Source organism: Aspergillus saccharolyticus (genome assembly GCF_003184585.1).
Source record: "Aspergillus saccharolyticus JOP 1030-1 unplaced genomic scaffold BP01scaffold_17, whole genome shotgun sequence".
Taxonomy (NCBI): Eukaryota; Fungi; Ascomycota; class Eurotiomycetes; order Eurotiales; family Aspergillaceae; genus Aspergillus; species Aspergillus saccharolyticus.
This window is the reverse complement of record NW_020290627.1, coordinates 478,683-506,439: the sequence shown is the minus strand read 5'-3', so window position 1 is coordinate 506,439 and position 27,757 is coordinate 478,683. Positions and strand designations below refer to the sequence as shown.

At 51.5% G+C, this 27,757-nt stretch overlaps 9 protein-coding genes across 9 annotated transcripts; 6 read left to right on the top strand and 3 right to left on the bottom strand.

Annotated features, from left to right (window-relative positions):
- Nucleotides 1–132: 132 nt before the first annotated feature.
- fen1 (multifunctional nuclease RAD27) lies at nucleotides 133–1,994 on the top strand. Its single transcript, XM_025575183.1, has 5 exons — nucleotides 133–283; nucleotides 375–460; nucleotides 548–552; nucleotides 613–1,174; nucleotides 1,230–1,994. Exons 1-5 carry the CDS (start codon nucleotides 271–273, stop codon nucleotides 1,749–1,751), a joined length of 1,188 nt encoding a protein of 395 aa, XP_025430968.1. The 5' UTR covers nucleotides 133–270; the 3' UTR covers nucleotides 1,752–1,994.
- Nucleotides 1,995–4,437: 2,443 nt separating this feature from the next.
- Nucleotides 4,438–5,729, top strand: BP01DRAFT_383200 (histone H1/H5 family protein; the record flags this gene model as incomplete). Its single annotated transcript, XM_025577404.1, has 7 exons — nucleotides 4,438–4,507; nucleotides 4,603–4,628; nucleotides 4,788–4,810; nucleotides 4,938–5,068; nucleotides 5,199–5,254; nucleotides 5,308–5,526; nucleotides 5,592–5,729. The coding sequence occupies 7 exons, from the start codon at nucleotides 4,438–4,440 to the stop codon at nucleotides 5,727–5,729; spliced, it is 663 nt and encodes a 220-aa protein (XP_025430967.1).
- A 2,780-nt stretch (nucleotides 5,730–8,509) lies between these two features.
- Nucleotides 8,510–11,647, top strand: BP01DRAFT_62926 (1-phosphatidylinositol-4-phosphate 5-kinase). Its single transcript, XM_025579980.1, has 3 exons — nucleotides 8,510–9,894; nucleotides 9,951–10,911; nucleotides 10,970–11,647. Exons 1-3 carry the CDS (start codon nucleotides 8,768–8,770, stop codon nucleotides 11,480–11,482), a joined length of 2,601 nt encoding a protein of 866 aa, XP_025430966.1. The 5' UTR covers nucleotides 8,510–8,767; the 3' UTR covers nucleotides 11,483–11,647.
- BP01DRAFT_62927 (uncharacterized protein) lies at nucleotides 11,648–12,165 on the top strand. The gene has a single exon (XM_025579981.1). It carries the CDS (start codon nucleotides 11,812–11,814, stop codon nucleotides 12,106–12,108), a length of 297 nt encoding a protein of 98 aa, XP_025430965.1. The 5' UTR covers nucleotides 11,648–11,811; the 3' UTR covers nucleotides 12,109–12,165.
- Nucleotides 12,166–12,973: 808 nt separating this feature from the next.
- On the bottom strand, nucleotides 12,974–13,585 carry BP01DRAFT_62922 (uncharacterized protein). Its single transcript, XM_025579979.1, has one exon. It carries the CDS (start codon nucleotides 13,409–13,411, stop codon nucleotides 13,070–13,072), a length of 342 nt encoding a protein of 113 aa, XP_025430964.1. The 5' UTR covers nucleotides 13,412–13,585; the 3' UTR covers nucleotides 12,974–13,069.
- On the bottom strand, nucleotides 13,586–15,867 carry BP01DRAFT_62921 (putative transcription initiation factor TFIID subunit 12). Its single transcript, XM_025579978.1, has 2 exons — nucleotides 14,084–15,867; nucleotides 13,586–14,015 (listed from the first exon to the last, which is right to left on the bottom strand). The coding sequence occupies exons 1-2, from the start codon at nucleotides 15,710–15,712 to the stop codon at nucleotides 13,761–13,763; spliced, it is 1,884 nt and encodes a 627-aa protein (XP_025430963.1). The 5' UTR covers nucleotides 15,713–15,867; the 3' UTR covers nucleotides 13,586–13,760.
- Nucleotides 15,868–16,734: 867 nt separating this feature from the next.
- Nucleotides 16,735–17,600, bottom strand: BP01DRAFT_374362 (uncharacterized protein; the record flags this gene model as incomplete). The annotated part of the gene is made up of 3 exons (XM_025576824.1): nucleotides 16,735–17,044; nucleotides 17,102–17,461; nucleotides 17,536–17,600. The coding sequence occupies 3 exons, from the start codon at nucleotides 17,598–17,600 to the stop codon at nucleotides 16,735–16,737; spliced, it is 735 nt and encodes a 244-aa protein (XP_025430962.1).
- Nucleotides 17,601–18,369: 769 nt separating this feature from the next.
- Nucleotides 18,370–22,605, top strand: BP01DRAFT_297684 (proteasome regulatory particle lid subunit RPN3; the record flags this gene model as incomplete). Its single annotated transcript, XM_025571884.1, has 5 exons — nucleotides 18,370–18,865; nucleotides 18,947–20,244; nucleotides 20,306–20,429; nucleotides 21,109–22,379; nucleotides 22,444–22,605. The coding sequence occupies 5 exons, from the start codon at nucleotides 18,370–18,372 to the stop codon at nucleotides 22,603–22,605; spliced, it is 3,351 nt and encodes a 1,116-aa protein (XP_025430961.1).
- Nucleotides 22,606–24,128: 1,523 nt separating this feature from the next.
- Nucleotides 24,129–27,708, top strand: BP01DRAFT_423869 (SMP domain-containing protein). Its single transcript, XM_025579650.1, has 2 exons — nucleotides 24,129–25,086; nucleotides 25,162–27,708. Exons 1-2 carry the CDS (start codon nucleotides 24,620–24,622, stop codon nucleotides 27,491–27,493), a joined length of 2,799 nt encoding a protein of 932 aa, XP_025430960.1. The 5' UTR covers nucleotides 24,129–24,619; the 3' UTR covers nucleotides 27,494–27,708.
- The last annotated feature ends 49 nt before the right edge of the window (nucleotides 27,709–27,757 follow it).

Sequence of the window (27,757 nt, the reverse complement as noted above, 5' to 3'; positions counted from 1 at the left end):
AGCCCGGCTTATGTAATGGGACTCTGGGGAACTGCCCGATCTCGGAGAACTTGCACTAGCCCTAATTGGGTTTAATTATGACGCACCGTTGGCGCGTTCAATCGCGTTTTTCTGTCGCGGCCCGCAAGCTGTGGGAGCTGCAACTCCTTCTGCTCGTCCCCGTTTTCCCGCCACACACACACAACCAAGCTCTTAAACCAGTCGCATCTACCCAGCTGAGCTGTATCCCGCTCTGGATCCTTGTGGCGAGACGGTCACAGATCATTCAACATGGGTATTAAGAGTGAGTAGAGCTTTTTCTCACCTTAGCCGTGCTGAATCCATGAACGCCCATGGTCCAGGAGCTAAGCAGTGCTAACTTTCACCATCATCAGACCTCTTCTCAGTGATCTCGGAAGAAGCCCCTGATGCTGTCAAGACGGGAGAAATTAAAAACCACTTCGGCCGCAAGGTCGCTATCGTATGTACATTCCCAATGGGGCCCCTGCCCCGGAAGACCGACTGTTTCTGTCCTTATGGAAACGACTAACCGTGCTCTGAGTTGCAGGATGCGTATGCTGTTCCTAGACCTGACTCGGTGCTCAATGCTTCTAATCACTAAATGCATTATAGGTCCATGAGTATCTACAGCTTCCTTATCGCTGTTCGCTCCGATGGACAGCAGCTCATGAATGAGACCGGAGAAACCACATCGCACTTGATGGGAATGTTTTATCGCACGCTCAGAATGGTCGACAATGGAATCAAACCTCTGTACGTCTTTGATGGAGCTCCGCCAAAGCTCAAATCCGGGGAGTTGGCCAAACGTTTTGCGCGGAGGGGTGAGGCGACCGAGGCGCATGAGGAGGCCAAGGAAACTGGAACTGCAGAGGATGTGGAGAAGTTCTCTCGCCGCACAGTACGAGTCACCAGGGAACACAATGCAGATTGCAAGAAGCTGCTGAAGCTGATGGGCATCCCATACATTGACGCCCCGACCGAGGCCGAGGCACAATGCGCGGTACTTGCCCGTGCTGGGAAGGTCTATGCTGCTGCTTCGGAGGACATGGACACTTTGTGCTTTGAAACCCCCATTCTTCTGCGCCACTTGACATTCAGCGAGCAGAGAAAGGAGCCCATCCAGGAAATCCATCTCAGCCGTGCGCTGGAGGGATTGGGCATGGATCGCAAACAGGTAATTATTCTACACCATGCTCGATGGTCGGGTGAATGCGCTTACGATCGAATAGTTCATCGATCTTTGTATCCTACTGGGTTGCGACTACCTAGAACCGATTCCCAAGGTCGGTCCGAATACGGCACTCAAGCTAATTCGGGAGCATGGGACTCTTGAGAAGGTGGTTGAGTTCATCCAGAACGACCCCAAGAAGAAATATGTCATTCCCGATGACTGGCCATATCAGGATGCCAGAGAGCTGTTCTTGAACCCCGATGTTCGGGACTCCGATCATCCCGACTGCGACTTCAAGTGGGAAGCGCCCAACGTAGAGGGCCTGGTGGAATACTTGGTTACAGACAAGGGATTCAATGAAGACCGGGTTCGCAGTGGTGCTGCCCGCCTGCAGAAGCATCTGAAGACCGCCCAGCAATCTCGCCTAGAGGGATTCTTCAAGCCAGTAGCCCGAACGGACGCGGAGAAGGCGAGCTTGAAGCGTAAGCACGACGAGAAAATTCAAGAACAGAAGAAGCGCAAGAAGGATGAGGCCAAAGCTAAGAAGGAGGCCAAGGCGAGACCTCGTGGCGCTGGCTGAACAGTGACCTGCCGCAAAGTATCGATTTCCCACGGAGTTGAGTCCGAGGGCCCGGAAATGTGGTAGACATATGATCGACACCAGCTGGAAAACCTGCTCTGTCGTGTCTTTTGAGTGCCTTGGTTTGATCCTTGGCGGCGTTCTAGGCTTTGGTTATTGTAAACATGGCAAGGCGTTTTGATCGGCGGGAATGCGCCAGCATAGCTTACTACTGATGTTGAACATAGTTGTTTTGAGTGGTCCTACTTGATAGATGAACACCGCGTTGACTGAACCGGGGTTCAACCCTGCGTAGACCAGGGGCAATAGCTACCTTACTGCATACAAGGGAAACTGTCATTTCAACAAAATATTTATTACTGTGTTACTTGGTGGGGGGGGGGACTGGCTCCGGGGGGTACTCGTGGGTCAAAAACCCTCAAGCCATACTTAAGTTATTGCTTTGTTCTTCGGGATGTGCAGGTGATGTGGTGGTGACTGACAATCCCGCCGACAGTGGCGGGGTCACGCGATCCCTGATTGATTCCGTAGGTACTCAAACGTGCAACAAGCGAGACTGCTGGTGCTTGTAGAGTTATAGTCTAGGGACAAGTATTCTTCATGGTCATAGTTCCTTGGTGCAAATTTTCGGTTGAAGCTTGTTTCTGGTGAGCTTACCATGATGCTTGTCTTGCCGGCTACATTTAAAATGTATGACGGTACTAATAATATACATCCATTTGGATACGGTCATGAGCACATGCTTCACTACATTCATATTATGCAACTCAAGAAAGGACAAGAAAGAGAACAATCGCGAAAGAGACTCCCATGGACCATACTACTACAATATTTAGTAACAGGGTATGCAACATGTGGCGAAAGGATCGATATTGCTCCACTGTTTGAGCTTCATCCAGTCCGCACCACAGTCTAAATTGGGGCGATGACCTCGGAGCAGACCTACCTTTATTTCTACTGAAAGATGTCAGGTAAGAGAAGAATATCATGCACATATCATAGAGTATATAGAGGGAAGGGGAGCATCGCTCCTCTTGCTACTCGCGATGTGAGGAGATCCCACGTCGCGCCCACTATTCGAACTCGCTTGAGCCACAACAAACAGCGCGTTTGCGCCTATAGTCTTCATTGTCCAACCACCAGAACTCTAGAGAGACCAGCTTCCAACAGCGGAAAAGAGCTGAATGAGCCCCTCCCACCAACAGCTCATCATCCAGCGCCAGCGCCTAACCACCAAGTGACGGGATGAGGAACCACGGAATCAAGACGATCGCACGCCGGATCCCAAAGACAAGGCTCTGCACCGATAGGTCGGCTTCATCAGCTAGACTATGACCTATCCTTTTTTTCTTAAAATCCCTTTAAACAATTGAGCAAGAGTCGGTTAGGAGGAGAAAGACGGAGGAAATGGAGGGGGAGGGGGAGGGGGAGAGGAAAGAAGGTCGGGAGTCCATAACATCATCTCCTTCCCTCGTGACCTCCACGAGGAAGAGGCCGGGTGAAACAAACCCCTACCACCACCCACCTTTTCTCTTGCCCCCTCTTCCTCTACGTGCTCTCTATGCTTCGTTTCAAAAGCCACCAGATCCAGCTCAATGGATACGAAAGATGCAAGGGACCGACCAGTAGGTGCTGCCCACCCGACTGTGAGCATCACAGCTGCCATCCGGCTCCATGAGCTTGATTGAACTGCAGAGGGAAAGTCGGGGTGACCTCGATGGGCATCATTGGGGTTCGCAGCGCGATCGCCCACTCGTGAATTCCCCACCCACGATGGTACTATTTAAATTTTGGTTTTTGGGGGAAGTTGATGAATTAGAGATTCTAGCTGAAACTGAAAGTTGTACTTTTTTTTATCAGGAATATGAATGGTAGGTCGGAAAGCGACAAGATCATGGAAATCAGGTTGCGGAGTCGAAGGTGGGAAAAGCAACACAAAGGTTGCGGCGGACTGCGATCAAGAGATTCGCGGATCAAAGCACGCGAATCCCCTCGGGGAGAATTAAAAAGCATATCAAGCGATAGCAGAGCCATCGGGAATGCGTAACAACTCCTTTTTGAGTAACAAAAGCTTAAGTGAAGAGGGAACATGGAGGGGGGAAGTGAACGCGTCAGGTCGACAGCAGTCGGATCATGCGCGTGAAGAGTAGAGAGAAATCGCAGGTTAAGGGAATGCTGGCTGGTCCAACCCTAGAAAGACAGCTCTCGATCCTGGTGGCTGATAAACTACAACGGAGCTTTCCACAGGTTATACTGATAGAAATCCCTCAATTGAAAAAAGAAAGGAGAAAGAAAAGGAACTCTAGATGAAAAGATCAGAAGAGAAAAAAAAGAGAAAAAAAAATCAAAGTAGTAAAAAGAGGAGAAATACTTTTTGACGTGTTGTGCTCGTCTCGTCTCGTTTCTCAAGTAGTCGTCGTAGTAGTAGAAAAGACAGACAGACACAAGAAAGAGAGAGAGAGAGAGGGTGATCCTGTGTCAACACCCGCTGCCCTATAAAGCGCGGATGCCCCGCGGCCCTTCCACCCCTTCCCTCGTCGATTGCTTTTCTTCTCTTCTGCCACCTCGATTTCCTCAACCCCCTGCTTAAATCTGACGTTCATCGAACATCTTCAGTGTTTAGTCACATCTTCCTCAATTTATCTAGTTTTTCTTTCACCAACTTCTCTCTACCCCTTTAAACAAGATGCCTCCCAAGAAAGCTACCTCCACCGGCGCGACCAAGAAGTCCGGCTCGAGTCACGCCTCTTACCGTGGTATGTTTTGACTGATCTTTCCCCACCACCACCTCGCGCCATCTTCATTCTAGCTGTATTTTGGTCGCGAATGAATGCTGATTCGATTAATATAGATATGATCAAGGATGCTATCCTGAATGTGAGTTGATCACGTTATTCCCGGCACGCGGTGGGATGGCGGGCGCTGGGGTGCCGACCGTGACACGTCGACACGGTGCTTAATTTGTTCCCAACGCCCCTCATCAGGCATTGTCTTCTTCCATCGAGCTCGATCGCTAATCTACCTTCCTTCCAACAGCTCAAAGAGCGCAATGGTAGCAGGTAAGTTATTCGTGTTTCCTTCCACCACCGCCAGACGCAGGGTCCCGCTGTTCAGCGACGTGGCAACCCCCGGCACAGTGTCTCTGTCGCGAACGCAGCTAATCCGTTCCTCGTCTCTTCCCTGTAGCCGCCAGTCCATCAAGAAATATGTTCTGGCCAACAACAAGATTGCTCCTGCTTCCCAGGCCGCTTTCGATAGCCAGTTCAACAAGGCTATCAAGGCTGGTGTTGAGAAGGGCGAGTTCACTCAACCCAAGGGTAAGTCCAATCCTTTGAGCGTCCCCCATTCTTGTCCAACGCCTCGCCAACGGCAAGGAACTCTTCGCTTGCTTCGTACGCGCCTTTGTTTATCGTTTCGGGCACGCCTGCTGACGCGTCTCATCTTCAGGTCCTTCTGGTCCTGTGAAGCTTGCCAAGAAGGAAGCTGCCCCCAAGCCTGCTAAGGTGAGTAATCATAGCATTATCTACCTGACCTCAGGTGACTGACTTCTCGACAGAAGGCCACTGCCAAGACTGCCACCAAGAAGACCACCGCCAAGAAGAGCGAGAAGGCGGAGAAGCCTGAGAAGACCGAGAAGACCGAGAAGACCGAGAAGACTGAGAAGGCCGAGAAGCCCAAGTCTACCACCAAGAAGTCCACGGGCACCACAGCCACCAAGAAGTCGGCTGGTAGACCCAAGGCTAACACCGCCAAGCCTCGCAAGGCCTCCACCTCTGTAAGTCAATCTGCATGATGCATGATTCTCTTTGATCTCCGTGCTTGATACTAATTTCCCAGCAGGCCCCGGCCGTTGTCGATCAACCCAAGGTCACCAGCACTACCAAGTCTGGACGCGTGACCAAGACAACGGCCAAGCCTGCAGAGAAGAGCAAGAAGTCCGCTACTACGGCTAAGAAGGAGAAGGCTTCCGCCGCCTAAAGGAAGTCTCTTTCAGTCATTTTGAGCGACCAGTTTTACCATTTTTTGGCCTTTGATCTGTTTGTGATGTTCTCTTCGGGCTTTTCTCTTTTGGGTCGAGACCCCTTCCTTCGTTTGTAATTTTTTCCCTCTCGGCCACAGATCATCCTTGATGGATGGGATGATTGTATCTGGGATATGTTGTGGACTGTTTACTCGGTCGTTTATTTTTCCTTGTTGGTAGGGTCGGCGTCTTGCGGTGGATTTTGCAACGGGATATGTTATTCAAACCGCGTGCTATGCTTTGTACGCCAGTCCAAGGACGGGTGTTACGCTTTGGAATGAATCACTTGTTTATTTATCCAGGTCCTACTCATCGTAGTTTGCTTGAATGGCGGGGATAGGGTTTATAGGGCCGTATCACCCAGGGGCCACTCTCCAGGAGTAAATGAACCCGGTTCTAAGGGTTGAACCCATCGAACCATCTAGACTGGTTGACAGGCGGAAGGAACAATCTAAGCTTAAACACTCTTTTTGCATATCATTATCGCAGGGTTTGGTTTCAACCCGATCAAGTGGTGCAGTGGCCACACAGTCTTCAAGAACCGTGTTGAAAATGCAATTTACCACCAGTACGTTCAATGTTACCCTAGCGCGTGCGGGAGGATGGCTTAGCCTGACCTCTGGAACCCAAATTCACCCCAAATGGGAATTAATCGTTCTCGAAGGAGCACCCGCTGTTCTTCGGTTTCGCCTTGTTCCATGATCCGTCGGCTGGCGGATGGCTTTTGGCTCGGCTGCGGGTTTAACTTCCCGTACGTAGGGTTCGGACTGGCGTTCGGCGAGGTCAGGCTGTACCTTTTTTTTTTTGGCGGCCGAGTCGATGGAACAACGAGATACAATTAACTATACATACACAGTAGTGTACTATGTAGGGTGTGACGTTGGCATTATAGCGATCCGTCGATCATCAGTGCATGAATGCACTTTGTCTCTTTTTTCTTTTTTTTCTTCTTTGCTAGGTTGTCACTATCTGTCCGAAGGTTGCCTCACCCTGCCCCCTTCCTGAGGCTTCAGGTAGATTACCACGGAGTCTATGATCCATTGTCGGGGTTTTATGCTGGAAATTCCTAGGAAGCCCCAGTCGGACACGCATATACCCTCCTCCCCTGTTTGAAACAGTTAAGCACATGTATGTATAAAGTGATTGAATAGGCTGCCACGATGGTTTGAGTCTTGGCCCCGGTCGAGGTCAGTCAGGGGTTCCGAAGTTGGATTCTGTCTGTATGGAACTGCCTCAGCTCCGGATGCGAGATCCGGACCGTGCAGTCTGTGTGACGCGGAGTCGGGCGAGAAACTCCATCATTCTGAGGTGCGAATGAGCGGATTAAACTAGCAGTCGTACTCTATACTATGGGTGCAATGGATCGATGAAGTGGAGCCGGGCATTGAGGATTCCATCCTGAGATCAATGATGATGCTTGCTGTCGGAGATCAGCTTCCCTCCATTCAATGCCACCGTTTTTTTTCATGTTCTGCATACATAGGGATGTCTGCCCTCGATTGCCAGATTGACCCGTCTCTCTCTCATCCGAACCGATCTGAGCATGCAGCATGCGCTGCACGCATTGCTCATGGCTGGTCGCTATTGGGAGTGACGTTGATGTCTTGCAGGGTGCCAAGAATTCTGCTTGGGCGGGCAACAATTCTTCCTGCCTGATTGATTGCATTGGTTTTTCCTCGTGTCTTTGTTTAAACACTTTGACTTGACATCCTCCTGCATTCATAGGACTACGGATTCATAGAAAGGGTCTAGACAGGTATATATGCTCCTATGCATCCTTCGATTTCCCCCGAACTGTGATTCAATTTGATTGCGTATCGGAAGCTGGTACCTGCCGCGTAATACAGAGTAATGACGATGTTCCAGCCCTGAGTGCGGTGGACAAGCTCCACTTGCCCACTTTTTTTTCTTCCCCTGCTTTTTAATTCTCTTCTGGATAAGTGAATCCTGTAATTATAGCAACAATCCAGTTCCAATTTAGACTCTGCCTGAGTAATTTGTCCCCAAGGGTATGTAACACGGAAAGGGGGAGAGGGGAGGAGGGCGAGTTTACTATTCTACTGCTTGTACACATTTACACTCGTTAATCGACCGCCGGATTTACTGCCTTTGCCTTGATCAGGAACCATACCATACATACCTTTCAGCTCTCCACCAGTTGGAATTACGAGTCGGTTTCGCCCCGAAGAATTACTTTCTCTCTCTCTCTCTCACTCGCTCTTCCTTGCTCTTGTCCCTCTCACTCACTCACTCACTCACTCACTCACTCACTCACACGCTGAACTCTCTCCCTGTTCCTCCCTCCTCTCCCTCTCTTCTTCTCTCTCTCTCTCTCTCTCTTCTCCCCTCGGTCTTCATTCTCTACTACTAACCCACACCACCACTACCCTCCCCGCCTCCTTCACTTATCCCTCATTTAGCCTTCTCATCTTGTTCGTTGTTGTCCTTGTCGTTCTGCCTGCCTGCATTTGCAATTGATTGATACCCACCCCCCTCCCTCTCCCGCTCTCGTCGCGCCAGCCCTTCTACCTCGTTCTTCTCGCCGCCGTCCACCGTCCTATCGAGCGCGCTCTCCATTCGCTTCCTTAGCCGACTTCCATCACATTCGTCTTCATTCGTCTTAAACGCCGCAGGACATACACAACTTCATAAGAAGCGTTTGTCCTTGACTTCGATCCCGGTCTTCTATCATAGGTGGTTTGCCTGAACATGCCTATCAGCCGCTGAAGTACTTGCCGCCGGCTGGCCTCCAGCTTGATCTCATCTCAGGAACCCCGTGTTTGTTCTTACATATTGGCAACTGCCACGGATCAATCAATCGTTTCTCATCTATCCTCCTTCAGCCCACTCCGTCCCTCTCGTCGCTCAGCCAAGAAGGACATTCCGGCTCTTAGTCACGATCGACACGGGATCATCACCAACACCCGCTTTCCATTTCCCCCCCCCTTCCCTGTTCTTATCTCCGCCCCTCTCTCCGGGAGTTCGACACCCGATCATGCCATCATTTTCCAACGACGTCGCCGTCTATCCAACAGCCACCGTCACGGCTACACACCCTCGGTCATTTGACTCACCACAAGGCAAGCCGAATGAGAAGAATTCGGTGGGAAATACCTTTCTCTGGACGAATTGGCCCAATGGCGACGCTAATCACTTGGAAACTCCCACGAATGATCGCCAGCTCACAAACGGTAGCGCCTTTTCCCTGAATGGTCCGCGATCCAGCGCCAGCTCATATACAAGGGAATTGCCTCATTCGAAGGACGGTAGCATGCACTCTCTAGGAAACGGTTCAGCTCGGGATCCCAAGGAGGGTGGTAGACCCTCGGCGACCTTGGAACGGAATTTCTCCGAAAAATCACTGGACACAGTCACCGGACCTGGCTCGCCGACGGCATCGATTGCAAGCCAACAAATCAACGGCGCATTGAATTCCCGATCGCTCAATGGAAAACCTCTGGTGAACGGCGATATCAGTCGACAATCCACCGATGAGTTCCAACCCCCGGATTACGCAGGCAATGCGTCAGCAACCGGATTATCCACCTCTCCACCCGACGACGCTGGCCGTCTTTCTCCCGAACCGGATCGTTTATCCCCATCGCAAAAAAGCCCCCACCGCTATTCCTCTCCTCCTGCGCCGGAAAATGGCGCTTCCCCGGATCAAAGCAATTCTAGTCTTCGCCACCGACACACGTTGCAAGTCCCGCGCACAACCAGCGGGCGCCGTGGTAGCCGTGACCAGTCGGAAGACATGGCCTACAGCAGTGGCCGCTTGTCTCCCACTACTGGAACTCGCCGGACATCCTTCAGCCTGGCTCGACGCGCCACTCGGACCAACCAATCGGAAAGCTTACAAGACGATGCAAGTCCCGACGAAGACGCGGCCCGCTGGGCAGAAGCCATCAAGCAGAGACGGGCCTCGAAGCGACGACGCCGCGACGAAGACGATGATGATCGTGTCATTGTGGGCACGAAGGTCGACCAGAACCACGTGAATTACGTGACCGCCTACAACATGTTGACCGGAATTCGGTTCACGGTGTCGAGAATCAATGCCAAAATGGACAGGGAATTGACGCCCGCGGATTTCGAGGCGAAACACAAATTCTCATTCGACATGTATGTGTTACATGACCCACCCTTTTGCTTACGGTTCACTGACTGATATGGAACAGAACCGGCAACGAACTGACTCCCTCTGCCAAGTACGATTTCAAGTTCAAGGATTACGCGCCGTGGGTGTTCCGTCACTTGCGAGCCAAATTTCGACTCGATCCAGCCGATTATCTGATGTCTCTTACCAGCAAGTATATCCTGTCGGAGTTGGGATCTCCAGGTAAAAGTGGCAGTTTTTTCTATTTCTCTCGAGATTACAAGTACATCATCAAGACTATTCACCATTCGGAGCACAAACTTTTGCGCAAGATCCTCCCTGAGTACTACCGACACGTCGAACAGAATCCGAACACCTTGATCTCGCAGTTCTATGGTCTTCACCGTGTCAAGATGGCTTACGGGCGCAAGATTCACTTTGTCGTCATGAACAATCTATTCCCGCCTCACCGCGATATCCACCAGACCTTTGACCTCAAGGGTTCCATGATCGGCCGGGATTTGCGCGAGGAGGATCTGGAGAAGAATCCAAGGGCTACTTTGAAAGATTTGAACTGGGTTCGGAGGAACCGCGAGATCCAGTGCGGGCCGTCCAAGCGCGATTTCTTCCTCGCTCAATTAAAGCGAGATGTCGAGTTACTCAAAAAGCTCAAGATCATGGATTATTCACTATTAGTGGGTATCCATGATGTTGAAAGAGGCAACGAAGAGAAACTCCGTGACAAGACCTTACAGGTCTTCCAGCCGGGTGGCGATCGCGAAGAAGATGCAAATCCCAATATGTTGATGCGCACACCGTCTAAGCTGGAGAATGAACGCAAGGCTCGAGAACTTCGGATGCTCATCAAACGTGAGCGCCCGGTACCATTAGATCAAGCAACTGCGAAAATGCCTGATGAGATTCTTGACGAGAGGAAATACCACGTCTTCTACGCCGATGACGGAGGATTCCGCGCCACTCATGAGAATGGCCAACCCGGTGAAGAGATCTATTATCTTGGTATCATTGACTGCTTGACTCATGTAAGTTGCTTCGAAGTATTCGCCTCGGTGTAGACGCTCAATACTGATGAATCGACAGTATGGAATGGTGAAGAAGCTCGAGCATTTCTTCAAGGGTCTGTCTCATGATCGCACACAGATCTCGCCCATTCCCCCTGAAAGTTACGGGGATCGCTTCATTAACTTTATCAAGGGCATCACCATGTCCAAAGAAGAAGCACAACGACAGAAGGAAGCCAAGGCCATGGGCGAGCCGTTTTCGGAGAGAACACCTTCTGTCGAAGAAACTATGCAAGCGGCGGAAAGGGAGGCGGCCAGGGAACCATCTATCGTGCAGCCTCGGACCCTGACGACGGTCCGAGATCCCAACGACTCCGGCGTTCTTGCCCCTTCGACACTTCCGATTGTCGATGAAGCGGGGGAAGCCAGCAGTCTCGGGGGTCACAGTTCACACAGCCGCCATGGGCCCCCTGTTCCCGAAAAGGACCTACCTCCAACCCCCTATCAGAATGGAGCACCTGTTCCCGGGAAAGGGAAGGGAGTCATTCGCAACGGGCAGCCTGAAATGGTTTCGGTCTCTGGCAGACAATAAACCTCCCCGTTGCTGATTTTGAACCGACTTGTTATGATATCCTCGTCCGCAGCTCTCCACGCTTTCGCATCATATCCATACCCTGGCGCAACGGATTAATCCGCCTTCCTGCACGCGACGCATTGACCCATATTCACATCATTCCCCATAGTCCTTATGTTGCCACGAGTGATGTTAATTCCGATTGCACCATTGGGTGTTCGTCCCCATGGTCAGAATTTCTGTTTCGCCATCTTACCTGCCTTCTAGCACCGTCTTTTGGTCACTCTAATCCTGGGTATGCAGCAACGTCTGCTCGACCCGCCACATTCTTTCCCTCCCTATCCGACATGAGGTCGTGTCTACCATGTTCTATAGCAGCTACACCACTCCTTCCATCTCCTTATGTCTATCTTGTTTCCTTGCCTCTTCAATGTCTCAATGTCTCGTTTCGTGAAATCCAAGTTCACAGCTCGAGGTCTGAGATGACATTGCTGAATACCTCGGGTCTCCTGGCACTTGGCCATGTACCTGGATTTTCTTTTTCCATTCTCCTGTATCAAATATTTCCTTACTCCTCATTCTATCATTGTCGTTGTCTTCATTTGTTGGATGTCAACTTGAGAATCGCCACCGATCCTCTCTGAGCATCGGGTATGTTGCATCCAGCCTCATTCACTAACTGACCATATTTCCTTTCTTGTTATCTTTTGTCTCCCAGTCCGTGTCTTGCTTACCGTAAGAATCGTAAGCAAAGCGGTCAATCACCTCTGCGTCCCCCCTCCCTCCTCCCCATCATCGCGTCGGCAGTTATTGTTTGGCGTGTTTGACTTTCGCCTGTATACACATCTGAACTGGATGGGACCAAGCGATTGATCTTAGTCACTTTGTGTTTGTTTTTTGTGTGCGTGAGCAGGTTCGTCGAGCGGCTTAATTGATCTGATCTGATTACCTTGTTGTGTCTCGAATGCGTGATCCTTCCTCTTGCTTTGTTTCGTGACTTGCGAGTTCCTGCAAAGTGTTGTTCCCCCCCCCCCCCCCCCCCCATGCCCTAGAAGACTGATTGATCGACTTGATCGAGTCGCTGGGTGTTCGATAGACGACGTGCTCTTTTCAAGCATGGCTTAGCGAAGCAGAGCAAAGTAGACAATTGATACCAAATCGCCCTTGTTGTGCCTGTTGGGTTTCTCTATTTTGTGAACTTATTTATTTTCTCTTCATGTTCTGTTGTGATCGATGAAAGCAGCCCACCGTATGACATTCCGTAGGATTCCTGGAGGTCAATGGGCCATGTAAATGCCGCCATCGGCTGCAACTACATGAGGTCGTTGCCAGCACCGTACATACATTTAACCCATAGAGGGCGACTGGGCGGACCGAACTTTTTACTATACTATACTGCGTTGACGTCCACATACTCGGGATGACGGGACTTTCGGATTCGGAGCATGCAGTGTCACTTCCGCTACGGTTTTGATACAGTGGGATATAAGCAGGTTTCTTGAGAAGCGATGATGGAAAAATACGGTAGCAAGATTGGGTGTTGATATTTGACTCGCCTAGTCCCCTCCCCTCGGTGAAATGATTGGGATTGGCTTCAAGATATCACTAACGAACAGGACTGCAACCAAGAGAAATTCTGTGAGGAAAGCCCCCGTATAAGGAGAGCAAAATCGGAGGAAGACAAGAAAAAGGCAATAAGAAAAACAAGAATACAAGAGACGGTAACGGAAGGGTTGAAATCGGCGAGAAAAGGAGCCTTCGATCTGCATGCATATTGGGGGTAATTTTGTGAAAGATGACGAAATCATGAGCTGAAAAAACGCAAAGTAGAAAATAAGCAAAGACAGAGGGAGCAAAATCCACCAAGAAACGCCTGTCAACATGCAATTTTCCCTCACCCACCGGCGAAAAGAATAAAAACCTCGTCCTGGAACTGAATATCATCATCCCGCGTCTGCCTGGAGCCAATTGCTGGAAAAAACGGGTAAGAGGTTCGAACGCGCAAGATATAGGGAAGAGACCGCCGCCCAAGTAACGCCAATAAATCCAGTTTTCATGATAGAAGCAAGAGAACAGATAAATGAAATGTCCGCCGAGTGGCCGACTAAAAAGATTAAATCTTTATATAATAACGATAAGAATAGGAGAGCGCGACCTGGCGTAAAGTCGCTCCCCGTGGGTTGGCTTGCTTGGTCAGTGCTGAATCAACGCATACCAGCTGGAAGGTAAGGTGAGAGCTGTTGAAGTCACTGTGGCACACACTTTCAACCGTAGGAGGTGCTGCTGCTGCATTCATTTACTCCGCCTTGCCTTGGGTGACCTTGGCGGCTTGGATGGCCGACATCTTCTGAGTCCATCCTTGAGTAGGCTGAGGTTTCTTGACAGTACGAAGGTCGTCGGTAGAGAAGCCCGATATGCGCATGTTATACTGACGTTCCAAGACAAGCTGCAAATCGCGGATCTCCAGGGTTGAAGAGGGTCGCAATTTCGCAATCCGACATGCAGAAGTAACCACATCGTCCACAAAGTCGTCCGCCATTTGAAGGATGAACTGCCCAGGATTCATTAGCAAATTGTTGTGAAGAGCAAGTTGCGCAGCGTCGGAGTAGCATTTCTTACCTCTTCAGCATCAGGGGTCAATCCTTCGCCTTCGCCACCACCGGTGACTTGACGAACCAGGATATCCAGCATCTTCTTGCTTAACACTCTCTGACCCTCTCCTTCAAGGACGTATCCGGGATGCTTCTGGATAGCAGGCTGGTTCATCACACCCACTGCCGCGTGGCTAGGTCCTCCAGATAGCGTGGGACGCGCCGGTGCCATGTTGACTGGTTCGGGGGTAGGCACATTCAGGTTTTTGGGGATGGGCATGGTGTGTGTACGTGCCGGATTCTCGGTAGAGCGATTAGAGTTGTAACCTTGAGGGTGTGCGTGAGGATTGGCAGCCGCTTGATTCATGTTCTGCTGCTGAGGCACGTTGTTGGTGTGGGTGTTGTTGGAGTAGTTCTGCGCAGCCTGAGCCATAGCAGCCTGCTGGGACAACGGACGGGGTGGACCCTGAATCATCGTCTGAGACGTCGGGGTGGGAGTGGAGCCGTCAGGACCAGGACCTGGAATCGGATTAAAAGGGACCTGTGAGCCAGGCGGTCCTGGTTGCTGTTGAACTGGGGGTGGGATTTGCTGTGGAAGGGGCGGCTGCTGGTTGAGTGGTTGCTGGGGAACAGGGCCAACAGAAGGCGCGGGGCCGGGGCCGGGAACAGTGGGTGTCTGACCAGGCTGAGAGGTGGATGGAGACATGGCAGTCTGTCCAGCCTGATTGCGCGCGGCGTTGACGGCTGAGTTAATGGTGTGTGGGGCAGGGGTTGGTGCTTGTCCGGGGTGAATCTGTCCAGGAACGTTTGTTGGAGCTGGACTGGGGCCCGTCGGCGCCGGCGCCGGCGCCGTTCCTGGCTGAGGATGTTGCTGTGCGGAAACATGCTGCTGAACGCCAGCCCTCTGTTGCTGTGCCTTGAATGACTCTTGCTGTTCTTTGAATTTCGTGAGGAAGTCACTTCCCTCGCGATACAGCTTCTCCGCCGCCAACTGGCGATTCTTGAAGTCCTGAACCTCATCCTGTGTCATATTCCCGGCACTCTGTCGTTGGGTGAATTGCTGACGGATATCCGCGATGCGAACCCGGCCGATCTCCTGCTTTTGTAGAGCGATCCCATACCGAAGTTTGGCTTCGGGCAGCCACGTCTGCGCTTGTTCATTGCTGATATTAGGCGGAAGAAAAAACTGCAGCGTGTTGACTTTCTGCTGAATCTGCGGAAGGAGTTGATTGAAGCTCTGTGGGTTCACCGACTGGGGCCGTGGTCCTGGCTGACCCTGCTGACCCGGTTGACCCGGCTGTGCAGGGTTGGTTCCTTGCATCTGCTGATGCTGTAGCTGGCGACTTTGTTGGAAGGCGCGCATGCCTTTCATGAGGGTCTGCGAAATCTGGGCGAGCCGTGCATGGGCCTGCTGGTACTCCGAAGTCTGCGGATCACGACTATTGAGAAGTTCCCAAAGGTTGCGAACTAACTGAGTATGCTGAGCTTTTTGCTGATCATTGAGATGAGGGAGTTTCTGAACCTGATCCGTTCGGATCAAATTCGAGTGCTGCGGCACCATGGGCTGAGTCGCCGGGCCTTGCGCCTGCGCCTGCGCCTGGACTTGAGCCTGCGCATGGGCCTGAGCAGCCTGCGCCTGAGCTTGCGAGTTATCCATAATTATTTATAAGGTGTCTAGCAGCCGTCTCTGCGGGGATGACGATAGAGGCCTGTGTGAGGTGAGATGAACTCGGTTGATTGGTAACGGATCGAGGGAAACCGGCTGAAAGTGCGGAGGCACGCGTCGTTCGAATGCCGATATTACTGCAGGAGAATATAGATTTGCTGCGATCGGACTGAAACACCACAAATGAGATGATTGATGATTTACTGAATCAGGAGCGAGCAAAAGAGCCAATACTCTCCTGTCTGAGAAAGGTGAAAGAGAACAAGAAGCGGGAGGAGAGCAGCAGAAGCAAAAGCGAAGGATGGCGGGCTGGAGTATGCCTCAGGCTGCATCAATTCCATGCCCTGACCACATCTTCCTTTCTCGGCAGGCGGTCTTGATAAGAACGACTGTACAACAGCTTACTCAATACTCAATGATTAATTATCTTGACTACAATATCTTAATCAACTCGGATCGACATTCCATTATCCATTTCACTATTATGCGAGCAATACAGACGCTGAAGCGGTGAGAAGACGTAGCAGGTCTTTTCCAGGGTGAATGTCACCAGAAGTAATTTGATTCACCGAGCATTGAGACTAGCAAGCTCCTAGAACCAGTATGACTATACGTCGCCAAAGCATGCAACTCGGATCGAGATGTGATGGCTGAGACCGCTGCGAGCTAAAAATAGCAAGAGCGAGAGTCTCTGGCGAAAGGCCAGGTCGCTTCGTCATAGAACATAAGCTGCCTGATGTACTTGACCAAAGGCGCGAGGAAGCCGTAGGGTATATGGTTCAAGGATGTCAGTCGATATCCAGCCCATGCTATAAAGCCCTGCATCGTGTCGCATGGGGATTGTCGCTGAGGCATGGTAGCCCATTTCGTTGGACCCTTCGCGCAGATGCTCCTATCCTGGTGTGGAATTGGCTAAATGGAGCCAAAGACAGATCAGCTAGGTCGGCGCCGGCCTTGCTGAAATCGGTGCGAGGTCATCACGAAGGTATCGAGACCCAACTTTGGTGCCTTCTTCAGCCCAGTAGTCCACCAAGATCCCGATCCATGCCATTAACCCGGTCCTCCAGGGCTCGCTTTCTCCTCTCCAGTTCTCGAATCTCCTCCATTTCTCGCGCTAAATCAGCGTCTGTGACATCAGCCACCTCTGGTTGCAGAGGGTCTCCAGTGTTGTAATCGTCATATTCATCACCGTAAGAATGGCTCATTTGCTCCAACTCCGCAGTGTTCCGGGCCACGCGCTCTTCCAAGTCTGTGATCGAGTCGGAGATAATTTGGTGACGGTAGCGAAGACTCGCAATCTTTTCCTGTGCACCAGCAACTGGGCTAGCCCGATAGGTCAGAGGATAATCATGTTATGATGGCGCGGAAGGTAAAGCTTACTAGACATTGCACAGGATCTCCGCGCCACGAAGTAGAACATCGATGTTGACTTCCCCGCGCGGACCCCGTCCGGCGGAACGCTTGATCTCCTCCATCATATCCGAGCCCAGCACCCTGGCTACAGCGGATTGATTTTTGTTATTTCTGGCCGAGTAGATCCGACTCGCCATAGACTCTTTCTCTATCTCCTGTGGAAATTGGGTTCCGCGGCGAGTAGCTCGTCGCTGCGCGGAGCTGACAGGTTTCACCGAGGGGTCCATCTGGAAAAGAGCTCGTTCATGAGCTTCTGTGTCGCGAATCAAGGAGGTGATGTCGTGAGAGCCCAAGAGGGCATTTGTGAACATCCGCGGAGGAGGAAAGCTGCAGCGACCACAGATTAGCCAGCTGGGACACGATCGCCGGGGATTGGGGGTGGATGGGTTGGGAATGATTACGGAAGTTCTGCGATAGCATTTGAGGAGAGCAGAATCTGCTCCAGATGACTCTCAAGAAGCGACATTTCTCCGTATTGACTGGGGAGGGAGATTGAGCACTGACTGGGCAGTGATTTCCGATAAGATCACATTCATTCATTCATGTTGTTTGCGGTAAACATGCCAAGCCAAGCTCCAGCTACGTATAGATTTTGCTGCCTTAGGATCCAGGCCAGAAAGAGTGGCAAAGCAACTCCAGCTACTGCTAGCATGCTGGTTATCGATTTCTCCCCGACAACTTCCCTACAGTCGAAGTACAACTCCAACCAACCCACTCCAACCTCAATCTCCTCGAGTAGAAGCCGAGAGCACACGGGTTCATTCTCAGTGAATTGGCCTACAGCTTCACCCCCTTCCAGAGCCAATTGACTCTGTAAGCATTCAACCAGACTGACCAGGCGCCAGACGCACGCGCAAGCAAGCTTGTCCGTCTCTTGCAGCTGACCTCCCGACCGGTAAGCCCGACCCTGACTAAGCTTGTCCTGTGCTGCTTCTCTCGCTGTCCATCCAGAGCCAGCCAGCCTTGACATCACATCCACCACCTCATCAACCAGTTCCTCCCAACCCACTTACCTGTCATCACGCAATCTATCTTGCCTTTTGTTGTCATCTTTGACTTTGCTCTGTGTGTCTCTTACCCCCTTCACCCCTACTTCCCTCCTGCCTCAAACGGTGATCTCTCATCTCTTGCCCCCTTCCTCTGCTTCTGGTACCGCGGTCCTCAGTGCTCACCTGAGCTTGAAAGCCGAAACCTTTCCCTCTTCCCCTCCAGACAAGGAATCTCAACCACCAAAGATGCCGGCTGAGAGGCGCTCTCTGAGATCCAACAGCAAGTCAGATACCTCTTCATCTGCTAACGGTGAAAAGGGTCGCTCTACTTCGCAGAACACCAGCTCCAACAAGGACAAACCGGCGCCCACTCGCGCTACTGCCAACAAGGCCAAATCCACCACCACCTCGAAAGCCGCCTCGTCGAACAGCACAGCAGACTCCGGGATGGGTGAGCAACGGGACCAGCCGCGGACCAACGGGTCCGACCCGACGGAGAATGGCGTCAATGGTTCGGAAGACGTTGAGATGGGAGAGGATACGGCAGGTGGGCCTACATCCTCATTCACCGCCAGTAAGGGCAAAAAAGGTGACGAGAAGATGACTGTTGTAGTGCCCCCGACTAAGGGTTCGAGGTTATCCGGCGAGCAAGCTCCGGACCAAGAAGGCGACGTCGCCATGGAGGGTGCGGACACCGAGGAGTCCAAGTCAGAGGTTGATCCTAAGGCCAAGGCTGTTCAAGGTGAGTCTTCTCCCAACAACACGAGGATGCTCTGGGACTTCATAGGCGCTCTTGTTAACTCTGGACAACACTCTGCTATAGATATCAAGTCCAACTTTACACTGCTTGAACGAGCTGTCAGCCATTTTGATCCCAGATTCACTCTCCGTGTCCTGCGTTCGATATCATCCATGCGAAAACACATCACCCCGGATGTACTGGCTGAAGTCATCGTCGATACCTACCCGCCTTCCAGTCTGACTGCTTCTTTCCTGTTGGACGCCATCGATCAACCCGGCGCGTTCGAAAGTGCTGTCCCCAGCTCGAAGATGGAGGTTGAATCGGAGAAAACAAAGTCGGCCCCCAAGGAGATCCTGCCCGAGATCGACACCTATCTCTCCATTCTGGTCCAGATCTACTTGTTCGACAAGAAGGAAATCCAGAAGGGCGCCAAGTTCTCTACCGATCTGATTGAGCAGCTGCGGACGCTCAATCGCCGCACCCTTGACTCACTGGCGGCCCGCGTCTACTTTTACTACTCCCTCTTCTACGAACAGATTGCGCCCCTTCCTCCGTCCCCCGCTGCATCTGTCACCTCGATCCGTCAGCCCTTGCTTAACGCGCTTCGGACGGCTGTCCTACGCAAGGATGTGGACACTCAGGCGACCGTGATGACCCTGCTTCTGCGCAATTACCTGTCAACGTCCCACATCTCGCAGGCTGACTTGTTGATCTCGCACAATCGGTTCCCCGCGTCTGCCTCGAACAACCAGATTGCCCGCTACCTTTATTACCTGGGCCGTATTCGGGCCATCCAGCTACAGTACACAGACGCTCACGGGCATCTGGTCGGTGCTACCCGGAAATCCCCATCCAGTCACAGTGCGAGGGGCTTCTATCAGGCGTCTCACAAGCTGCTCGTTGTCGTTGAGTTGCTCATGGGAGACATACCCGATCGGGCGATTTTCCGCCAGCCCGCGCTGGAGCGTGCCCTGCACCCTTACTTCCTCTTGGTACAGGCTGTGAGCGTTGGTGATTTGGATGGATTCCTGAACATTGTGAATACGCATACCGCGACCTTTCGCAAGGATGGGACTTACACCCTCATCCTACGTTTGAGACAGAACGTGATCAAGACGGGCATTCGCATGATGTCTCTCTCTTACTCTCGTATCTCGCTTCGTGACATTTGCCTTCGCCTTGGTCTGGACAGTGAGGAGTCGGCCGAGTACATTGTGGCCAAGGCCATCCGCGATGGAGTGATTGAAGCTAGTCTGGACCACGAGCGTGGTTTCATGAAGAGCAAGGAGGTTGGTGACATTTACGCCACCCGGGAGCCCGGTGAGGTCTTCCACGAGCGTATCAGAGCATGCTTGAGTCTCCATGATGAGAGCGTCAAGGTGAGGATAAGATTTAAAACCACTCTACGCATCACACTGATACTAACTTTCTTGTTCCCAGGCCATGCGGTTCCCGATGAACCAGCACCGTTTGGAGTTGAAGAGTGCACAGGAAGCACGGGAGCGGGAGCGGGAGTTGGCTAAGGAGATTCAAGAGGGCGACATGGATGATGAGGATGCCGGCGGTGACTTTGATGCTATCTAAGGATTATCTTAAGGAGCGTCAATAACATGCAGCAGGTTTCTGGCTTTGTTCTCTCTATAATCCTTCGCCTCCTCGTCTGACTAGATGAGAAGAAACTTCAACAATTATGTGGCCTTATTTGCAGATTCAATGTTCCGGTTGTGTTCAAGGGGGACGGGGCAGGACTGAGCTTTTGCCGGCGTGATCTTCCATATATTCTATCTATCATTGAACTGTTTTTCCTATGTTGTTTATGGTGTAGATGCCGGATTTCCATTCACTCGTCTGTCCCTTTCTTTTTTTTTTTGGTTCTTCATTTGGCCTTGGAAGTGGGGGATATGGAGTGATATGGGCTACTGGGATAGCCACCTGATATGTAATTGTCTTAGCCGACTTAGCCCAGGCAGTGTCTTGGACGTTCTGTGAAAGGGTTATCAAAGCAGCACCAGAACCGGTACTGTAGGTATGGCAGATTTAAGTGGCTAATGGTTGAGTGACGGGCCAGGCGGAACCCCGATCCGGCCCGAGGTCAGTTCCAGCAATTCAGTGACCGCCCGCCTGTTTCTCTCGAAATCTTCGGCTTCAATCCCATTGATTATTTCCACAATCTCCCCAAACCCCCCACAGTCATTGCCGGACGTGGACCGGCTTTCAATCGTTGCTTGCTCCTCTGGTATGAGTGTCTTTTCATCTTGATTCGTTGTACTATCTACATTTCCTCTCCTCTCTTTTCATCATGAAGGCTCGCGCAGTCCCAGCCTCTGGGCTAGTTCTCTCCTCGCGCATCACGACGCCGCCGACAACGACCACAATCTGCTGGCAATGCCTCCGGAATGACCTGATTCTGCGTCATACACAAGTGCAAACACGCAAATACCACCCTACCCGCCGGAAAGATGTGTCTCCGTTCGGAGCCGCTGTATCGGCGGCCCAGACGCTTTTCAAGGGCCTCCCCAAGGCGCCGCCAGGCATCTCGGTCGACCCATTGCGGATGGTCGGCAAGGAGCTCAAGTTCTTGACCAAAAATCTTCGTCAATTGCTCGGATCTGGCCACCCTACGTTGGATAAGGTAGCTAAGTACTACACACGCAGCGAAGGCAAGCACATGCGGCCGCTGCTCGTTCTCCTCATGTCGCAGGCGACGGCGCTGTGCCCGCGCAAGCCCCAGACTGTTGACTACAATGCGACGGTGAACGATCCAATTACTTCGTCCTCAATCCTCGTCGACAACAACCCGGATCTTCCCCCGTCGCTATCCTCCGCCGCCTCCAGCAGTAACCCCGATGCGGCCTACGACTTCGCAGGAGATGAGAATATCCTCCCTACGCAGCGTCGACTGGCAGAAATCACCGAGCTCATTCACACCGCGTCTTTACTTCACGACGATGTCATCGATAATGCCGTGTCGCGTCGCTCCTTCACATCGGCCAACTTGCAGTTTGGAAATAAGATGGCCGTGCTAGCCGGCGATTTCATGCTGGGTCGGGCCTCGGTGGCTCTGGCTCGGCTGCGAGATCCCGAGGTCATTGAATTGATGTCGACCGTGATCACTAACCTGGTGGAGGGCGAGTTCATGCAGCTGAAAAACACGGCTGCGGACGAGAAGCGGCCCGTCTTCACGGATGAGACCTTGTCCTACTATCTGCAGAAGACGTACCTCAAGACTGGCAGCTTGATAAGCAAGTCCTGCCGGTCAACCGCGGTCTTAGGAAACAGCGTTCCTGAGGTCGTCGAATCCGCGTACCAATACGGTCGCAACTTGGGGTTGGCGTTTCAGCTGGTGGACGATATGTTGGATTACACTGTCACCGAGGCGGAGCTGGGTAAACCCGCTGGTGCGGATTTGGAATTAGGTCTGGCGACTGCCCCGCTGCTGTATGCCTGGAAGCAGTTCCCGGAATTGGGCCCATTGGTTGGCCGTAAGTTCAGCCAGGACGGTGACGTTCAGATGGTATGTTGTCTTGCTTCATTTCAATTCTGCACAACATGTAGGACACTCAACTGACCTCTCTCAGGCTCGCGAGCTCGTCCTGAAGGCTGGCGGTGTGGAGCAGACGCGCCTTCTGGCCCAGGAATACATCGACAAGGCGATCGCCGCGCTCGCCGACTTCCCCGACAGCGACGCCAAGGCAGGTCTGATCCAGATGTGCGAGAAGACCATGAACCGTCGCAAGTAAACTGGACCCCAGCCATCGACACGAAAGGGTTCGTGTGCATTAGCGTCTTTGCAAAGCGTCATAGAAGGAACTGTCCGGGATGCCCGCCGTCACCTCTCGTTTTCCCCTTTTTTGATATTCATGACCACCCTCCTCTCGCTCCGCAAGCTGATATGTCCCATGTACTACTACCATCCTTTTCACAGGGTTATATGGACGGTGTGAGGTTTATCCCGGGAGTTTTGGTGCCATGCCTTCTGATCTCCTAGCTTGGTCGGCTGTATAACAGATGGAATAGAATGGAATGAGCTTGGGTAGATCGTACTTGGTCAGGAGGGTTAGATGACTGCATCTCTGTGTGTATAGTATGTTATTGATGCTTGACAAATATACCTTGAGGTTCACTCGGAGTCTTTGAAGTCGCGAGGTGATTAGATGATTTGCATAGGTTACTCAAAAGGATAGCTGCATTTTCTCCAGCTGCAGAGCTCGTGCCAGGTACCTTTTCTTGCATCTGGGCAAGGGATCTAGTGAATGCAACCCTGGCTATTCGGCTGATCTTCAAGCATGAGAAGCATTATAGAAGTCAGGCAAACAATCCGAGTAATTGGAAGTTAAAAAGATCCATCTTAGTTGATGGACAGGATGTACTGTTGCAAGACGCTTAGTCGACCTTTGGGCCGTATGAGATTGAAGTAGCGCTACATGACGTCGGGAGTGCTCCGCACCTTTAGAATTATCGTTGGGGGTGAATGCCAGTATTTTCCCTATACTATGCTGTAACTACTGTTACGTACGAGGATAGAGCTGTCAGCAAAGCTGTCAGCTGATCTATCTGAGAGAACGAATGACTAAGTCATTTCCACCGCCTGCGATAACGTAATCAACGGTCGGGCGGGACACACGGTCAGGCGGGACACCTTGTTATCCCATACAAAAGATGACTTTTTGGTTCTATTATATATCAACCAATACTACTTCTAAGAAGTTCTAACCTTGTATATAGACTATATATATAACAATAAATGTCCCATGATTTTTTCAAATTTTCTAAAATACTTATATATATAGTTAGATCGGATCTTTATATAATACAAATATAATACAGATACTGTATTATGATAAGATACTATTTATATTTATATAAATTTTTGAGAAGTATTGGATGGTTATTTATATTATTTATAATCTACTTATGCAATATTGAGTCTTTTAGACTTATAATGGTTGAGTTATCTTGTGTTCAAAAAGTATCTTCTATATAGTATTACCAGATGTCCCGCCTGACCGTGTGTCCCGCCCGACCGTTGATTACGTTATACGGTGACAGCATGTGACCTCATCATCATCATCATCATCATCATCGGCAGCCAGCTGTGCCTGGAAGCTACTGTATTCCTTAACTTAGTGGCAGGGCAGGGCTGTGGAGCGGGGCAACGTTCTTCCACCAAGCCGGTTGCGGTCATCGGATCGACGTCAATCATCCATGCCTGAGGCCATCCAGTCACTCAGTTCTCAGTCACTCCCTCAATCACTCATCAAACCCACTGCAAAGCAAGGCACCTGCCACTGAATAGCGGAGCTGTGACGAACGGAAAGCGCGGAGTTAAGGCTGGCTGGCTGGCTGGCTTGAATCCTGAAGCACTCCATAACTACTGACGGAGTAACCAACTAGAGGTTGCTGTCAAGCTGTAACTAATCTGCACCCTTGCTCTCCGCCTCATTCTTCTCCTCCTCCTCCCCCCCCCAAAGCTCCTCCTTGTCTTTCATTTACCCGTGCTCTAATCACCATCACAGAGCTACCAGAGCTGGTACACTTGTCCTCTCTATCTTTCCATCATCTCTCCTCTTTCTCTCCCCTCAACCCCACCCCCCCCCTTTATCTTCCTCGTGTCTTTTCTTTCGGAGCTGGTCTCACTCCAGGGGCCACTTTCAGTATTTCCGGTCTTTGCGGCCACTTGGTTCTTTGGTGTCACTTTAACCCACATGATGATGGAGCTTTCATTGCTGGCTCTTTGATTCATCTAGCTCCCCAATGAGTTCATTCGGCAGCCTTCTCTTCGTTTATGTCCTCGGCGGACTCACATTCGTCCCTCTGCTCATATCGCTATTGCTCCTCTATGCCTACGTGACGGCATCGTCCCCGTCCGCGCAGCAACCGTGCCAACCAGCACACGCCTCCCTGCAACGCGATAACGATGATCAATACAGCCTGAAGTCCGGTACCGATGAGCTGGCAGAGAAATTTCACCGCACGCATGATTCGGACGTGGCCGCCGGATATTTCGCAGTTTGTCGTGAATATGTCCCTGGTGGAGTCAACGGAAAGCCGCCGGAAAGAACCACCCCGGCGGGTGAGGTGATCGCCGCGGAGAGCCCTAGCGTCTACCAAGCCATGTATAGAAGTTTATTCGACCGCAAGCAAACTCCGACAATTGAGCCCACTAAGCATGTCACGAAGAATGGAAAACGGGCACGCAATGTATTCTATATTGTGCTTCGGTAGGTATTGCTGCTTGTCGCTTGTATTTGCCTTCTCGCCATGCTGTAAGAATCGGTCCTGATTATTCATGTTAGGCACGGGCACTTGATGCTCTACGATAATGCGAACCAGGTCGAAGTTCGATACGTCATTTCTCTCGCCCACCACGACGTGAGTATCCATGGCGGAGAGGGAGAAATTCCCGAAGGAGAGCTATGGTTGAGGAGGAACGCTATCTGCCTGTCACGACGCTTGGATTCATTGGGCGACCTCGGAGGCCCGACGCCACCCTTCTTCTTGTTCTCGGAAAACTTGTCAGAGAAAGAGGACTTCTATTTCGCCATGCTCCAGAATCAATCCAGGTTGTGGAATTCCTCGGATAGTCCCCCGAAACATCAGACTTTCGAGACTAAACACATCGTGACGCTCGTTCAGCGGTTGCATTCGTCCGAGGAACAGCTGCAAACCCGCTGGATCAACGCGGTCCTGGGTCGGTTATTTCTTGCAATGTACAAGACGCCCGAAATGGAGAACTTCATCCGAAAGAAAATCACTAAAAAGATATCCCGCGTCAACAAGCCAAATTTCATCAGCAAGATTGGTCTACAAACAATAGACATGGGGGAAGGGGCCCCGTTCATCATCAATCCAAGGCTCAAAGATCTGACTGTTGATGGCACCTGCTGTGTGGAGACGGATGTGCAGTATACCGGCAATTTTCGTGTGCAGATCTCGGCTACCGTGCGTATCGATTTGGGCCCTCGCTTCAAAGCCCGAGAAGTCGATATTGTGCTAGCTGTCGTTTTGAAAAAGCTTGAGGGGCATTTACTCATCAAGTTCAAACCCCCTCCGAGTAATCGAATCTGGATTTCATTTGAAACAATGCCCAACATGGAGATGGATATCGAACCCATTGTGAGCTCCAAGCAGATTACGCTGGGTATTATTCTCCGTGCCATTGAAAGCCGAATCCGTGAGGTAGTCGCAGAAAGCTGTGTCTTGCCATTTTGGGATGATATACCATTCCTGGACACTCAGCCCCAGCGCTTCCGTGGTGGGATCTGGCAGAGAGATATCCCAAAACCAGACGAGAAGGCAGATATTCCCGATGAGTCTGGAGCGCAGCCTCCAATGTCTAACGGTGTCTCCGATCAGTCCATCGAGATACTGAAGATGAAGGATGAACGCACGATGAGCGCGCCTGCGCTAGGAGAATCGAGTACACCTACACTTAAGGCCCGCAAAACGCCAAAGACCTCTAGTGAGGATTCCAACGAGAAAGGCGGTCCAAGCGCTTTGAGTTCTGCTATAGAGAAGTTGGGTTCTTCGCCACCAAGAGCCATCCGCTCCCAGACCTTCTCCAACGCCGCGGATCCCGTGGTCACTGCCGATCATGTTGGATTTGACCGAGTATCCCCTGAAATCAAAGCAGAAGAAAAGACCAATGCAACCAGCACCATGATTGAGATCTCTGCCCGCTCCCCTCCTGGGTCTCCAGCAAGGACACCCGGCAGCTCACCTCCCACTGATAGTCAACTTGTCGCGAATAGTGCTTCCCAGAGCCGAGAGCCCTCCATCGTTGAATCTGTTGACAGCAGTCGCGAGTCGTATGGTGACTTGCCCACGCGACCCCCTTCGATTTACCCTGGTAGTGAGGCGTCGATGAATTTAGACAATCCGACGAACACTTCAACCACCTCCGTGAACAGCAACAAATCGCGACGACGGAGCACGATGGAGACTTTGACTCGATCCCTTACGTCTGCAACGAACTCTGATGCTAAGTCACCGGCTTCTCTGTCTTTCAACACGGCAACGTCTGTGGCCAAGAAATGGGGATGGCACGTGTTTGGCAAGGGTGATTCCAGCTCCGGCCAGGATGTATCCCGTCCTGCTGGTACACCGGAGCAGCCCATTGGCCGTGGCCACCCACTCCCACCCCCAGGCACACCGTTACCCCGGCCTGACAAGGTCAGTTACAGACGAACTGGAAGTTCGACTATTGTCCCCAAACGTAAGCCGGTTGATCACGCATATTTCCCCGAGCATAAATCGGAAAAGGAGAACCATCGGCCGGTCCCGAAACCCCCTTTGCCACCCCGGCGAAAACCCGTGCATTATCCCGAGGAGGGTCATAGCCGTCCCAATGACCTGTTGGTGGTTGAGGCGCCATACGATTCGGGCCCCAACAGCCCAGTTGTTGACATTACCCCGGAAGAGACGGTGGCAGCGGCACCGAAGGAAGTCAAGGAAAGCGAGGCATCATTGAATCCGGTACCCGATGAAGCACACAATCATGGCGGTTCCTTGGTGGCTGGACGAGCCCCTGAGACCAAACCAACCAAAGCATGCTCCGTGGCGGACGACTCTGACCTTGGAAAGCACGGAATGGAATGGCTTTCAGCTACAGACGGGCTCATTCCTTGACATTAGGCAGAAGATGAATGGTAGGGTGTTGTTTATCCTTGTATCTGAATTAGAGTACTCACCTTGGGTGACTTTGCTGCCATTCTTCCCCTCAGCTGGTTCTTTGAGCGCGCAAGTCGCAAGGCAACATGGGGCGTTATGAATCGAACATCTGGGCGTATGGAATCTGAATAGGCTTTAGTCTTTGAATGAAGAGAGAGAGATGAAGAACGACTCTGATTATCTACAACTTATCTAAAGTATTTGTGGCAGCCTTAGTTAGTA